This window comes from Genypterus blacodes, unplaced genomic scaffold (genome assembly GCF_046128005.1).
Source record: "Genypterus blacodes isolate CSIRO-AG114 ecotype Tasmania unplaced genomic scaffold, CSIRO-AGI_Gbla_v1 ptg000147l_1, whole genome shotgun sequence".
In the NCBI taxonomy this organism is placed as follows: domain Eukaryota; kingdom Metazoa; phylum Chordata; class Actinopteri; order Ophidiiformes; family Ophidiidae; genus Genypterus; species Genypterus blacodes.
The window spans coordinates 2104890-2119023 of NW_027466949.1; the positions used below are offsets into that span (position 1 = coordinate 2104890).

General features: G+C 48.7%; 2 protein-coding genes across 3 annotated transcripts; one reads left to right on the top strand and one right to left on the bottom strand.

Moving 5' to 3' along the window:
* Positions 1-370: 370 nt before the first annotated feature.
* Positions 371-3820, bottom strand: LOC143012492 (transmembrane protein 151B). Its single transcript, XM_076165630.1, has 2 exons — positions 3683-3820; positions 371-2002 (listed from the first exon to the last, which is right to left on the bottom strand). Exons 1-2 carry the CDS (start codon positions 3818-3820, stop codon positions 371-373), a joined length of 1770 nt encoding a protein of 589 aa, XP_076021745.1.
* A 615-nt stretch (positions 3821-4435) lies between these two features.
* Positions 4436-14134, top strand: rpap1 (RNA polymerase II associated protein 1). Of its 2 annotated transcripts, none has more exons than XM_076165620.1 (27): positions 4436-4498; positions 4983-5206; positions 5379-5527; positions 5618-5710; positions 5803-5992; positions 6088-6246; positions 6365-6610; positions 7071-7186; positions 7308-7406; positions 7599-7700; positions 7809-7976; positions 8104-8283; positions 8394-8528; positions 8617-8787; positions 9075-9232; positions 10014-10184; positions 10308-10503; positions 10624-10733; positions 10856-11051; positions 11220-11423; positions 11566-11708; positions 11864-12296; positions 12489-12607; positions 12760-12991; positions 13074-13250; positions 13569-13625; positions 13824-14134. In XM_076165620.1, exons 2-27 carry the CDS (start codon positions 4987-4989, stop codon positions 13995-13997), a joined length of 4398 nt encoding a protein of 1465 aa, XP_076021735.1. In that variant the 5' UTR covers positions 4436-4498; positions 4983-4986; the 3' UTR covers positions 13998-14134. The 2 variants fall into 2 exon arrangements, with proteins under 2 accessions (XP_076021735.1, XP_076021736.1); XM_076165621.1 differs by having other exon boundaries at positions 11220-11366.

Genomic DNA, 14134 nt, shown 5'->3' on the forward strand with positions numbered 1-14134 from the left:
CGTGTAGGTACCATTGCATCATAACACACAGTTGGCTGTTACACACACACACACACACACACACACACACACACACACACCCTTTCAATGCAGACAGCACACAGCTTGTCCTGCATTAGTTTGTCCCACATCTTTTTAAAAGTAATATGCAACCGTGCAAAACAATACCAATTTTGAAACGTGTTCAAAAATAGAAAGTTTGTTTGAAAGACTATATTTAAATCTCCTTTCCCTTAAGTTTACAATGCAATATCCTGATCAGTCATGAGCTAATCATTGGTCCTATTTAATCATAAACAAGCCCTGCGATGCCTGGTATTATTACTCACATAACAGTCTAATTTTTAATTGATCTGGTCTTATAAATCCTTCACAGAGAGGTCTCCAGACAGGAGGATCCTCTCCGTATGTAGTAATGCTGCACTTCCCTCCTTTCATTGCTGCTACGCCTATCTGACCTATGCACAATGAGCACTGGGAAGAATCGGGCGTCCCTGTAAGTGGGTGGACTTTCACTGAGTGCCAGCTGGCTGGAATTGGACCTGCTGCACTGTTCGTCCACGCAGCAGTGGTCTGTTAAGCTGCTGCTGCGGCTCCTCCACAGACCCACGGTACGATGGGAGCCGTACATGCGGCAGAGAGAGAAACGAGAAGTGTTCAAGGAGAGGTGGGAGTGCAAGAGCGCCCCGCGGCAGGAGAAGATGGAGGAACAGCTGGAGCTTGTGACGGTTCTGCGCCTTCCACCAACATCTCCCCTTCCGCTCTGCTGCTCACAGCACTGCTCGCAGTCATCCTGGCCTCGCACAGCTCCGTAACTCTGTGCAGGCTGACCGCCGTCCAACAGAAAGCAGTTTGAGGACGTGGTGAATTCAGTGTCTTGTATAGAGGATGATTCCGCTGTGCTCACGTTCATCAGCATGGCCTCTGAGTAGCTGGGAATCAGCTGCCGGTTGCAGCGGATGTGCCACTCCAGTTCAGTGCTGTCCAGTGTGTCCACCCTTGGAATAGCACAGCCGTTATTTCGTACTGGCCTGGCCTCATCTAGAGGAGAGGGGCTGCTGTGTGTGTAGTCCAAGCCAAATAATTTCTCGATGCGGTAGTGCACATATGCAGTGCGGTACTCTGTCAGCACTCTCAGAGGCCAGGACAGCATGAAGAGGGCCGCCAGCCAGAAGGCCACCTGGGAGGTGTACCAAGGCATTCTGTTTGGATCTACGTACACAATCAGGTTCTCTCTGAAGTCCACATTCTTCAGCAGCATCCCCTCCCTGGCCTCCATGTAATCGTCCAAACCCTCAATTTCAGAGAAGAACCTGGCCCGCTGGTTGAGGTAATCGTTTTCTGGACCTGCTTCAGTGAAACTGAAACACTTGGTGAAGCGCAGACGGGTTGCCGGGAGTCCCTCCAAGCCTCTGAGGTGACGGGATACATCTTTCATCCCACAGCGGCTGTAGTCAAACTCGCCCTCTGCAACATGTGTGTTGACCCTCTCGTGGTACACCTGTGCGGTGGTGTAGGAGTCCCCGTTGCGGTAGCGGGTGACCTGACGTGTTCGCCTGACAAAGTGGTAGCTGATGGCCTTCCACCATATGCACGGTTGGGCCTGGCGCATCCGCAGCACGCGCTCATACACGCTGTCCACGTTTGCTTTGCACTGCAGCTCGCTCCGGGCTCGGCAGTGCCAGCATTCCACCATATACAGCACGTAGAGCATGAGGAGGAAGGCCAGGGGGATGTATATGTATCCGTCAGAGCAGGGGCTGTCATGGTAGATCATTGAGTGTCCTCCTATGCCTATCCCAGAGGCCCCACGGATGGATGAGGTGATGGAAGCTGTGAAGGAGGAGGTGAGGGCAGGGTTGAAGCTGATTTTGGTGACCCGGGTGAGCTGACACCAGGCCACCACGCCCAGGCAGCTGTACATGAGCAGAGACAGCAGCAGGCAGCGCCAATGGGACTCACGGCAGACACAAGCACCCAGGGACTGTTTCACTGGATGCTGCTGCAGAAACACAGACAGAGAGGAACAGAGAGAGAGAGAGGCAAAGAGGGGCATGAGAAATGGGGCACTTACAGCAATGAGGCTCTCTGAAACATGGCAGTGATATCATTACTTAGAGCACGAATGCAAACGAATACGTCTGTGGCTATAAATTGCAAAGCTTCTCCGTAGCTAAGCACAAAGTAAATCAGACTGAGGGAATGCTCACCCGAAAATCAATTACAGCATACAGAGTCCCTGAGAGGCTGTGTGTCAATGCAGATGGCAGACAAAATATTTTTACGGAGGTGTTACCAAAACAATCATCTCTGGGTTGAATAGAATTCCCATTGTATCCTGGAAAATTGATTAAAGTAGTGATGCTGTTCTAAAAGCCTATAGTTCCAAATGGCCAGAAGGGGCTGCAATGGAGCTGAACATGAGGCTTTGGACAGAATCACATAAGCACCTTGAACAGAAAGATGCTTCCAACCCCCAGGTGAATTCAATCTGCTATACACACACACACGTTTTCATCCACACACACATTGTCTCTGTCCTCACACTTCTCTGCTGACGACTGACTGGATGGTGCAGATAAGTATAGAAAGTGCTCACATGCACTTGCAGTTGCGGAACAGAAGTCAAATTGTTCCATTCAGCAAAAACACCGACCTAAAGCTATTCTATGTCCCACTATCGCTTTCACAGTACAACTTATTATCATTAAGTAGGAGAGTAAACAAAGCTGTATGATGTCTACTTTTTACCCATAAAACAATAGAAACAGGAGTGCAGCATTTGTGGAATTTGAATCACAGGAATATGAATCCGGCCCCATTTTGTTTTGGTGCAATTATAGTTCTGTAATACTTTGTGGGACTTGGACATGCTTGCCTGACGCTCTGTCCCACGTGAGAGCAAAGATCCTGTTTAGCTGAAACTTATGTCTGGTGTTTTATGGAGTGAGTGGATTTATGCTGACAAGCTGCCATCCATTACTGCACAGGCTCAGGGGTGGGGATGTCACTTTGTCGGTTCCACCTCAGTTATTTATGGAACAAAAAGGAATTCAGTTCTGGTCTACACCACAGACATGACTGACTATTCAATAATCTGCACCGCCTGAGGTTGTACATAAAGAATGCATTTGTTTATCTGAAATCCAATTTTTGATAATATCATTAAAGACACATAATTAAATCTACTACACTGTTACTATCTATGATGCTGCTTCACACTCATTCATAGAAGAAGCACAATACTGCAAAGTTACTTTTCTACATCATTGGATTAATGTTCTTTTCAGTGAAAACCTGCAGAAATGGTGTTTTGCTGCAGGTGGAAGCATTCAAATGATGTCACAGAGAAGGAAGTCAAAAATCCAGCAGCACAAAATCAGGATGTAAAGTCTCAGATACACCATCAAAGAGCACTACTGTTATATTAACTTATGTTTGTACAGTATAAAGCTAAACAAGTCATATATGAATAAGACTGACTGTCATTTTCGATTGGGATTGTTTATGTTGCACCACAGCCAGATAGGATTGCTGTGCTGTTACTGATTATAGTTCTTCAAGTCTTTCATTCATAAACATTGTCAGACTATTCTCACCCTCAGTTTGTACATTTCTGTAACATTTTTGTTTGTAAAATTGAAGTTGGATATTGCGGGTATCTCTGCTTGTCTATGCGTACCTCCTCCAGGACATCAACGCCAGCTGGTGAGTCCTCCTCCTCCTCCTCCTCTTCTTCCTCTTGCGCTTCTTCTCCTGCAGCATCATTCGGAGCGCTTGCCGCTGGGTCCTCTGCAGAGTCTGGATCGGGGGAGACCATGCTGCACGGTTGGCATGGCAGACAGACTGAACGATCAGTCCGCTTTCTTCACCGCCTCGGCGCAGGATCCCCCTCCCTTTGCTCCTTGTCCTTGTGTCCCCTTTAGACCCGGATCGGCTGGGCCGTGGCCAGCAGGCTGCTGCTGCACGGAGCGGGGATCCCGTCGAGGTCCCGGAGGGGGGCGGGGTGCAGGGATTTCACCGCAGCAAAGGCAGCAGAGGTTGACCATGGTATCAGCAAAGCCTGGCCTCGATCACACGCTAGTTTAACAGACACACTATCTACGTAACCGCCCCGGTGAGACACGGAGCAGGCATAAATCAGGCACACGGACACCTCACCGCAATGCATTCATCCAGATGCGCTGTAGAGGGGGGAGGTGGGAGGAGTGTGTCTGTGTGTGTGCGCTACTCATTTCATAAACTGTAATAATAAAAATATATAATACAAAATAAATCAAACGTGATAATAAATGAATAAACATATCCAAATTGCTTAGCTGTCACAATCCTGGATGCTGTTTATGTTTTTAAATGACATCATCCCTTAGGAGGAGCGTCTGGGCGACACACTTGTATTGTGAGAGCTTTTATTTTGAAAGTGGAGTTTGTGTGTGTCACAACAAAACTCTTCCGACTTCTGTGTACATCCATCACGACTCCTGCGTGCTGCATAAAGGTTAGCGAATGTCTACTTCGCGCATGTTTAAAGACGCAAAACGACGAAAAAGAACCATTTATTGTTTTGTATTTTCTAAGTAAACCGAGGGAAGTCTTCGCGCTAGCGCTAATACAAAGCTTGCTAACGCGGATAAGTGTTGTTCGCTAATGTTGTGTAGTGAACCGGGAGCATGTCGGTGTACTAGAAATGTTTACTTATGGCTTCAACTGTTATATTAAGTCAAGTTATTAAACTGAGGTAAAATGCTATTCAGTCCTTTGCGACGCTCTTAGCTTACAATGCTAACCTGGGTCACACTCTAGTTGTAAGCAGCCATGGCGTTGTGTTGATAAATTAATTGTAATTATCTTCACTGTATTACAGGTACAGTTTATCTGTTCCCACGGTTGTAACTTTGTTCTCGGTCCTTAGTAGAAGCACCACAGCCTTTCTCCCCTCCAGTGATGGACCTTGTTTTTCTGATCTGATCTGTGTCTTTCAGGAACATGTTGCGTCGTCCGAAGCCAACCGACTCTGAGGCAGACCTCCTCAGGGAGCAGGAGAAGTTTCTGATGTCTGGCGCCCCGTCTGCCGCCAACGTGATCCGCCGCCCTGACAAGAGGAGAGGAGAGGCTGGAGGAGAAGGAGAAGAAGGAGGAGGAGGAGATGTAGAAGGACACAACGGGCATGACGGAGGGAGTCAGAAGGATGTTGTCACGATAGAAGGTTAGAGCAATCAGATGACATGTTGATGACCCACTAATAATGTCCCAGGAGGCCTTTGAATTCATAAAGCCACATGCATATGTCAACAGAAATATACATGCTGACTCCTAAGGGATATCTCACATTTAAGAGGAAGTCAATTCTGTTTCGCTACATTGTATTCTTCTCGCAGATCTTCCAGATGAACTCCCAAGTTTGACTCCAGCGCCTCCTAAGAAGTCCCGCTTTAAAGCCAGCCATGTTACCTTTGAGGATGAGGATGCAGAGGAGAGGCTGGACACACATGACACTCACATCAGTGCTGTACTATCCAAGATCATTGTAAGTGCCTGTTGACTATTTAGCAAATAGGATGTACATGTTTTTCTCTTTTTGTTTCACCCATGAATGTTTAATGTTCTGTCTTTAAAGGAGAGAGACACCAGTTCAACCCCAGTATCTCTACCAGCGTTCACAGGCGTGGCTTTCCCTAAAGTGCTACACCGCTCACAAACTGACAGCAAGGTACAAACACACCATCGCCCACTCCTGATCTCTCAAAGTGTTAATTATCTGTAAGTGATTAGTGTTCTGACCTTTCCTTTCACTCTGGCCAGGTGCCAACGACCTCAGCTGGGGGCAAGAAGAGCATCTTTGCTCGACAGATTGCAGCTCAGAGACTTAAAGAGGGCAAGACACCAGTACGCCATTCATCAGAAGCTGCTGGACGCACAAATGAACCCAGAGAACGGAGCCTCCCTCCTGAGAACAGCATGGATACAGATCAGTGTAATGCAACAAGTGAACGTAAGTAGACTGGGCTTAAAGATTATACAAATTCCTTCCACTCTTCCTCAATTTATTCATAACGTTCCTGTTGTTCTCTGTTTCTTTGGCTATAGTCCTGAACCCCAGATTGGTGTCTGGTCAGGGGCTGAGAGGCCAGCAGACAGACAGCTCAGCAGAGACCACGAGGATCCACAGAGAAAACCAGGCCAAGATCCAGGCCATGTCTCAGACAGAGATACTAGAGGAACAGAAAAAACTCCTATCTCACCTCGGTAGGTTGTGCTTTTGTCCACACTGATTGCTGATGATTGGGTTAATGTGTACTGTTCATAAAACCTCATTTGTTAGGTTCTTCTCCGTATGATTAAAGTGATTATTTCCACCCCACAGATCCCAGACTGGTGGACTTTATCAGAGCTCGTAAACCCCAGAGCGTCCTGTCCTCTAAACCCCCGTCCAAGCCCCCTCAGGACACCATCGAAGACTTCTCTCCTGAAAGAGTGAAGCCAGATTCAGACTCCCCCAGTCCTGCTGTAACACTTCAGAAAACCCCAGATGTTGAGATGGAGAGAGAGGAGGAGGAAGAGGGCAACAGGATAGATGAGGAGGAACAGCCACCAGCACTTTCTTTGACAGGTATGATAGATTTGATGTTGCAACCTCAGATGATGCAGTCGGGTCATGAGGTCAGTGTGTGGTGGAGAGGCAGTCTGGTTACTCCATCTCTGTTCACTCTTCTCCTGCTTCATCACATCCATCCATACATCCATCCCTCAGTTGTTTAGCTAATGAGGTATCGCAGAGAGTGGAGCTCTCCTGCTGCATGGCTGGAGTCCAGAGCTCAGATGAGGCTCGGCTCCACTTTGTGTTATTAACAGAAGGAACAGAAGAAGCCCCAGTCTGCAAAAAAGTTATCGCAGACCAAGCAAAGAATGTTTTCCTGATTAAAGCTAAAGGAGCAACCGTGGCGATGGGAGATCTGGCAAGTCATTCATGCCACTGCATCACCCTAAAAAAACAAACTAATCCTGAGCTGTTGTTAGAGCTGTTGTTGTTCTCTACATTCTCATATGTTGGCGCGTTGTGTGAAATTCAGGAGAGGAGCTGCCGATGAAGCCGCAGAAAGAGTGGATCCACATGGACAAACTGGAGCCGGAGAAGCTGCAGTGGATGGGAGACCTGCCTGCTCCCAGGAAGAAAGGAACCAAGACGGTAAGGCTGTTGGGTCAAGCCTGAGTGACGGGTGCAAAGTTTTCTCTTTTATCGGCCACTGAGAGTCGAGGTGGGGATGCGTCTGTTCTGACTCTACAATGTGGCTCTGTACCCTGGATAGGCCATGCAGGCTCGTTTTGATTTCGCCGGAGCCCTGATCCCGCCCACCAAGGATCTGCCCACTCATCTGGGCCTGCACCACCACGGGGAGGAGCCTGAGGTCAGTGCCCAACAAGTACAAAACACACAGAACAGAGGACAGAAATGTCTCCTGGTCTTTTCTTTGTCTTTTGGAGTTTCGAACACACAAGACTGAATGTGAAACACTATTTTAAGACTCTTCTGGTTTGTTTTGGTTGTTAAAGCACAGTTAGGATCTGTTTCCATGCTGACATAGAGAGTTTCTCCCCAGTGTGCAGGTTACTCCCTGCAGGAACTCTTCCTCCTGTCTCGAAGTCAAATCATCCAGCAGAGGAGTCTGGCTCTCAACACTCTGGCCAACATCCTCTCAAAGGTAAACACACACACACACACACACACACACACACACATACTACACACACAGTACCTATACAGCCCTGTGAGTATGCTCACTCATGTAGCCGCCTTTGTCCCTCTGTAGGCTCGTGCTGGTGAGTACGTGTCTGTCCTGAAAGGCAGTGTGATGTCCACTCTGCTGGACGCCGGCCTGCTCTTCCTCCTGCGATTTGCACTGGACGACAAGGTGGAAGGAGTGATGTCAGCGGCCGCCCACGCACTCAAAGCTCTGCTCGTGTGTCCAGAAGATGAGGTAACACAACACGAAGCCAAGCTCTTGGTTTGGTCCTGAAAGTAAACCGCAAATACGCCGTGGGGACGCCGTTTGGCATAAATTATGTCACGAAAAATGTCTCTTCTGTAATTGTTTTACCACTCAGGAATGTTTGGACTGCACCTTCTCCTGGTTTCGTGGTCTGGCCTCCTTTCCCATGCTGCCGTCCACTCAGGAGGAGGAAGATGAGGAGGATGAAGGCCTGGAGGAGCATCTGAGGATGTCTGCCAAGGAGAAGGAGGAGAGGAAGAGTGATCATGATGTGGCCAGGCAGGATGTGGTTAAGGTAAGTAAACAGATTTCTTTCCAGTGTATTTTCTGAATCCCACTTCTTTATACTAAATGTTGTTGAAGTTGATGAAGGTTGAGTGATAAGTGTTGCTCTCTCGGTTTCAGGGTTTGCTGAAGATGAAACTCCTCCCCAGGCTTCGTTACATCGTTGAGGTGGTCCGCCCATCGCCTCCAGTGGTCCAGGATGTCCTGGAGGTCCTGACCCGCATCGCTCGGCACTCCACCTCATCTGCCACTCGGGTAACCACACCACAAATCCCAAATATTACATCACTGAACCACATTCACACCGTTTCACTGCCTCAAACCCTCACCCTCACCCTCTCAGGTGCTCGACTGTCCTCGCCTGATGGAAACGGTGATGTCAGAGTTTCTCCCCACTTCCTGGGCAATGCCATCTTTACCCCTCCCCCAGTCTGTTTATGGACTCCCATTGGCCAGCGCCATGAAGCTTGTGAGAGTATTGGCTACTGCCGGCCGACACGCCTGTGCCAGACTGGTAAGTGCAACAAAATGCAAGTGCAAACAATGTATAGGGTTTCAGTCAATTTTGTTTTATGTTTATGTGAAGTCTCCTTTTATAGTCTCTTTATACAACTTTATGTAAAGCTTCTAATGTTTAGTTTGTTAAAGTTCAGTCAGAGGTGTTGATTCTCATGCTCTTATGTAGTTGTTTTATTAGTTTGTAGTATATTAAAATGCGTCCCCAATATTCTGTTCCCCATTTATATTCATGTCGGGTCAGAATAATGGAAACACACTCTTCCTCCTCCTCCTCTTCCTCAGTTGAACTCTTTTGGCGTGAGGGAGCGTCTGTCCCGCCTGCTGAGCCCGGAGCCAAGCGAGCTTCTGCTGGAGCCGACAGAGGCCCTCGGGGTCGCCACGGAGACCTACAGGCTTTGGGCCGTGGCAGCCGGATACGGACAAGCCTGCCAAACATACATGTGAGTGAACATTCTAACCTTCCTGCATGCCAGAGCTGAAGTTTCATCTTTGTGCTTTTTTGCGTCCAGTTTGAAGTTTGAAGTTTGTTTTGTACAGTCACAGTAAAATCATTCCCAGCTAAATCGGTCACACAGCAGCTCTATCTGTGTGAGTGTTCCTTCCGATGCACATACTGTATGTCAGGATACTGCAAAGGTTAGGTTAAAATGCACCGCCTCTGGAAATGTGATCTGCAAAAGAGACACTGAGTCTGAATGGAACAGTCTGTCCTTTTTCCTCTGAGCATTTCTGCAGCATGACACCGTGCTTTCATACAACAACACAGCTATCTGCACCCATCTGTTATGATTAAGAGTTTGCAAAATCGTTTTTTTTTTTGTTATGTTTGCATCTTTAATTCCTCACGTATGTTTCATAGACATAATTCACGTAGATCTTATAGGAGGTTTTTAAATGAAAGAACGTTTGATATCTTGTGTATGTGAGACCAGAGAGCCACTCTATTATGATTTGCTTTTACAGCACATTAAATGTTATGTCAGCTACTTGTATTCTAAGATCTGGCAGGAGACTGAAGAGAACTACAGCCACATTTAATATCCATGCACTAATGGTGATGGGAGCAGAAAATACTTTGGCTCAAACCACAACATTACCATAAACCGTATATGTACTGATTTCCTCCACATGTAAGAGCTGCCATCTTATGCAAGTTTGACCTTCCTCATCCTCCTCCTCCTCCTCCTCCTCCTCCTCCTCCTCCTCCGCCTCCTCTTCCAGAGACCTGTACCCAGCCTTGGTGAAGGCCTTGCAGTCCATCCACAGAGCGCTGACCCCCACAGATCCCCTGCTGCCCCTCCACATCCAGAGGCTCTCTGCACTGCTGTCTCTACTCACACAGGTCACACACACCGCCGGCTGCCACCAGGAGCTCCAGGCCGGCCTGGTCAGGTACTGATGAAGAAGGGACGAGGATGTAAACGTGTCGGCAACATTCTTCCCTTAAGCAAAACTGTAACCACGGACCTATTGATCCTTCAGAGGAGTGATTTCTTCTTCTGTTCTTGTGTGCAGTTCCCAGGGAGAAGAGAGCCCTCCTCCTCCTCCGGTGTCGTGGGGTCACGTGACGGGGCTGCACGCCTCCTTGTTAGGTCATCTGAAAGGCTTTGTGAGGAGCCTCGACAATCCGTCTCAGAGCGAAAGCAGCCTGGCTCTGATACCAGCCTACCTGCTCTACCTACAGGCCTACTACCACCAGCTCTCCAAACAGGTACTCAAACCATACAGACTCACACGCGCTCCATCATACCTGCTACCCCCGCCACTGTTTTATCTGACAACCTGCAGTATCTCAGATATTTACTACAATCTGACCCGCTTCCTTCCATAGAACTGTTTTAAGCCGGTGGAGACACTTCAGGAGCTGGAGCTGCTGGTGTCTGAGGTTCTTTTGCCTCTGATGTCCCACCATGTTGTGCAAAGCCTGGTAAAGAATCTCAGGTATGTCATTTAGCGGGGAGTCACTGTAGTGTTACTACATCTACAACGCCTTTTAGAATCCATTTTTATTGCAATTAGTGTAACAACGTAATTCCCTTTTTTCCTTCCTCTTCCTCTATCAGCTCCTCTTCAGTAGTCTGTCATGTCCAGTCTAGTCATCCGGGCCCAGAGACCACGCCGAGCCTTCCTGGATTGGCCTGTGCCGGATGGAGGGATCGTCCAGGTCTGGTTGTTCCCAGCTCCCCCTTCCCTCTTCTAACAGGCCTGGGTCTTCTTCTGGACACACTCACAGGCCTCCACAAAGGTCTCAGCTCCAAGGTAGGTCTACAGGAGTTACATGTGTTATATTACATCACACTAAGATGAGGAGTACACAGAGGCTACAGGTTCAGTCTTCACCAGTGTGAAATGCTGCCATCGTGTGGCGACAGATATGAACTCCCACACATTGTAAATCACCTTTCTCTGTGTCTCTCCTCACTGTAGTTCGCTGGTCTCCTCCTCTCAGAGCCTGTGATTGGTTACCTGCGTAGTGTCAGTCAGGCCACGCCCACCTTGTCTCACAGTCGGGCCTGGCTCCTCCGTCATGAACACCACCTCCTCTATCTGCTGCTCCGGCTGGCACACAGACTGGTAGGCTCCAACCTCAAACCAACCCTGATTGGATCATCAGCCCATGACAACTGTGCTGTCAGTCTGACACACTTTCCAATGCAGACTCATCATCATCATCATTATCATCATCGTGATCATCATCATTATTATGATGCAGGTCCGTCTGTCCTCCCCAGCCTCATTACCCCCCCCTGCTCTCTCTCCTCCCTGTCCTCAGGTTCCCAGCCAGCCAGAAGTATCCAAGCACACTTCATTGTACCACCAGGTGGCGCTGGTACTTCTTTTATGGTTATTACCAGGCAGTGAACACCTGGCCCATGAGCTGCTTTCCACCGTCATCTTCAGCAAAGACTTCATATCGTGAGTTGCCGTTAAATTGAACCTCTTCCTGTTTTTACCACGACACAGAATAAAATTAGAAGTCAAACCATTTCCACCAGAAGCTGACTTGATTTGGTCTCATTTGATTCTTGATGTTTGCTGTTGTTTTGTTGTCAATGTCACTTTGCGTCCAGCGAGGGTCACAGCGGCGGGCCTGAAGCCGTGGAGCTCGGGGAGCTGAAGCTGCGAGAGGAGTCGCACCATCACGCCTCCCCCTCCATGCAGACCGTCGGCGCCCTCCTCAGGGAAGCCTGCGTCCAGCTGCCGTCCATCCGCGGCTGCTTCCTCACACACCTGGCCCACCTGGAGACGTCGGTGCTGGCGTCCCGAGGGGCTCTGTTTGGACGCAACCCCTGGATCAAGTCCCACCTTCTCCCAGAGCTCACGGGTCCCACGCTGCCCTCTGATTGGCCCTTCCTCCCGCTGGTCAGCCTGTACGAAGGAACAGAATTGTCGAGTGGTGGTGGACTCCGGGTGGAGGAGCTCCCAGCCGGGGCTCTGCAGTCTGTGACCCACTGTCTGCAATGGCTGCTGCTGCTGGAGGTTTGGAGGGAAGATGCACTAAAGGTTTGTTTAATAAGTGTCTGTAAATTCACCATTCATCCATGAAATGTGGTTATTTTGGTTATAAAAGAGGTTTGACAAAGATATGGAGCTGGAGCAGAGTGTTCTTAGAATACACCCGAATCACACAATCTGGGATAGAGTGATAGTGGTTGATTGAAACTAATTATCTTATATATTTTATCTTGTTGCTAGGTGATCCCCCCTGTTGCCAAGCTGGCCCGCCTGTCCTGTGTGTTCCTGTGTTCCAGTGACTTGTTCCTGGAGAGGCCTGTTCAGAAACTGGCCTGGGGTCTCTTCAGACTGCTCACCAGGTGTGGAATAACGTCTAATGTTGCATTTCTCTCATTCTTTACTAAATGTCAATATTTTAACATCATTTATGTCCGAGTTAGAAAGCAGAGTCTTCAACGGAGTGCTTCCATGTGACAAAGATCCTTATAAACCAAACCTTTTCCCTCTGCAGGCCGTCCAGGCTCGACCTTTTGGACCTGGACGTCCCTCCTCCAGGTCTGGCCTCCTTCCAGGACTTGTACTCTGCTCTTGTGGCCCAGTATGAGGCCGTGTCCTTCGGAGACCGTCTGTTCGGCTGCTGGGTCCTCTTGTCCCTGCAGAGGAGATACAGCGCCACCATGAGGCTGGCTGTCTTTGGAGAGCACGTGGGCATGCTGAGGTCTCTGGGGGTCACGTTGGAACAGGTACTGATGCTGATGATTTAGTCTTCTGTTTGTAAATCCAATATTCTACCAATATAAATCACACTTTCTATTCACGTTTCAGCTGTCCATCCCCATAGAGCGCTTCACATCTCCTCCCGAGGAGTCGCTCCCTCTGCTCCGTCTCTACTTCCGCTCCTTAGTCACAGGGACCCTGAAGCGCTGCTGGTGTCCTGTTTTGTACGCGGTCGCTCTGTGTCACGTCAACTCGTTCATCTTCTCTCAGAATGCCGCGGCGCAGGTACGCCACACACACACACACACACACACACACACACACACACACACACACACACACACACACACACACACACACACACACACACACACACACACACACACACACACAAGTCAAACAAGTTGGTCTGAGTTATGAAGCCATAAACAGGGAAGCAAAGTATTTTCTGTGCATAGATGTTTGTGTGTCAAAGGTCACTGGATGTAATATCGGATGTGAACACCTTCTGAGCTCCTCTTCATCAGTATCAACCACACAGTTATGATGGGAGAAGATGGTGGGTGCGATGAACACGTTCTTCTCTTCTCTTTGTCTCTTCAGGAGGTTGAAGCCGCTCGACACAGCATGCTGAGGAAAATCTACTACTTGACAGATGAGGTCATTTACTTTCTCTTTCTTTCTCTGCTTTTACCTTTGGAATAACAAGTTCCTCTCTTGGTTTCCGTTCTGATTTCAGTAAAGTAGCTCCCTTCACTCAGTCCACATTGCCACTTTCGCTTTCATATTCTGCCTCATCTTGATTCTTTCTTGGTTTCTCTTCTCACCTCTTCCTCCTTCTCTCCGCCTCACGTCCAGGTATTGAGGAGCCACCTGCTGCTCTTCCGCCTGCCTCAGCAGCACTCCGACATGGGCTTCAACACTTACGACGAGTTGCCTCCCATTAGGGCGAAGCGCCTGGAGAGGGTGCTGGGAGTACGAGAGAACGGCGACGGGAAAGGAGACGGAAGGGAGCAGAGGATGGACAAATAAGGGTATATGGAGAAAGAATGGAAGGCGAGACGAGGGCGGGAGACGTGTCGGCAGTGAGACACTTCTCCCGACACATTAGAGGTGTCTCATCAGGAGCCAACATGGTAAGACATGCGATGTGGGCTCTTTTCCTCGAG

Bases quoted from the DNA above. Each gene is read 5' to 3' on its own strand.
- rpap1 (XM_076165620.1), top strand. From the start codon at position 4,987: ATGTTGCGTCGTCCGAAGCCAACCGACTCTGAGGCAGACCTCCTCAGG. The intron at 8,788-9,074 runs GTAAGTGCAACA...CCTCTTCCTCAG, and splicing joins GACACGCCTGTGCCAGACTG to TTGAACTCTTTTGGCGTGAG. The intron at 10,734-10,855 runs GTATGTCATTTA...TTCCTCTATCAG, and splicing joins AGCCTGGTAAAGAATCTCAG to CTCCTCTTCAGTAGTCTGTC.
- LOC143012492 (XM_076165630.1), bottom strand. From the start codon at position 3,820: ATGGTCTCCCCCGATCCAGACTCTGCAGAGGACCCAGCGGCAAGCGCT. The intron at 2,003-3,682 runs GTACGCATAGAC...GTGTTTCTGCAG, and splicing joins GCGTTGATGTCCTGGAGGAG to CAGCATCCAGTGAAACAGTC.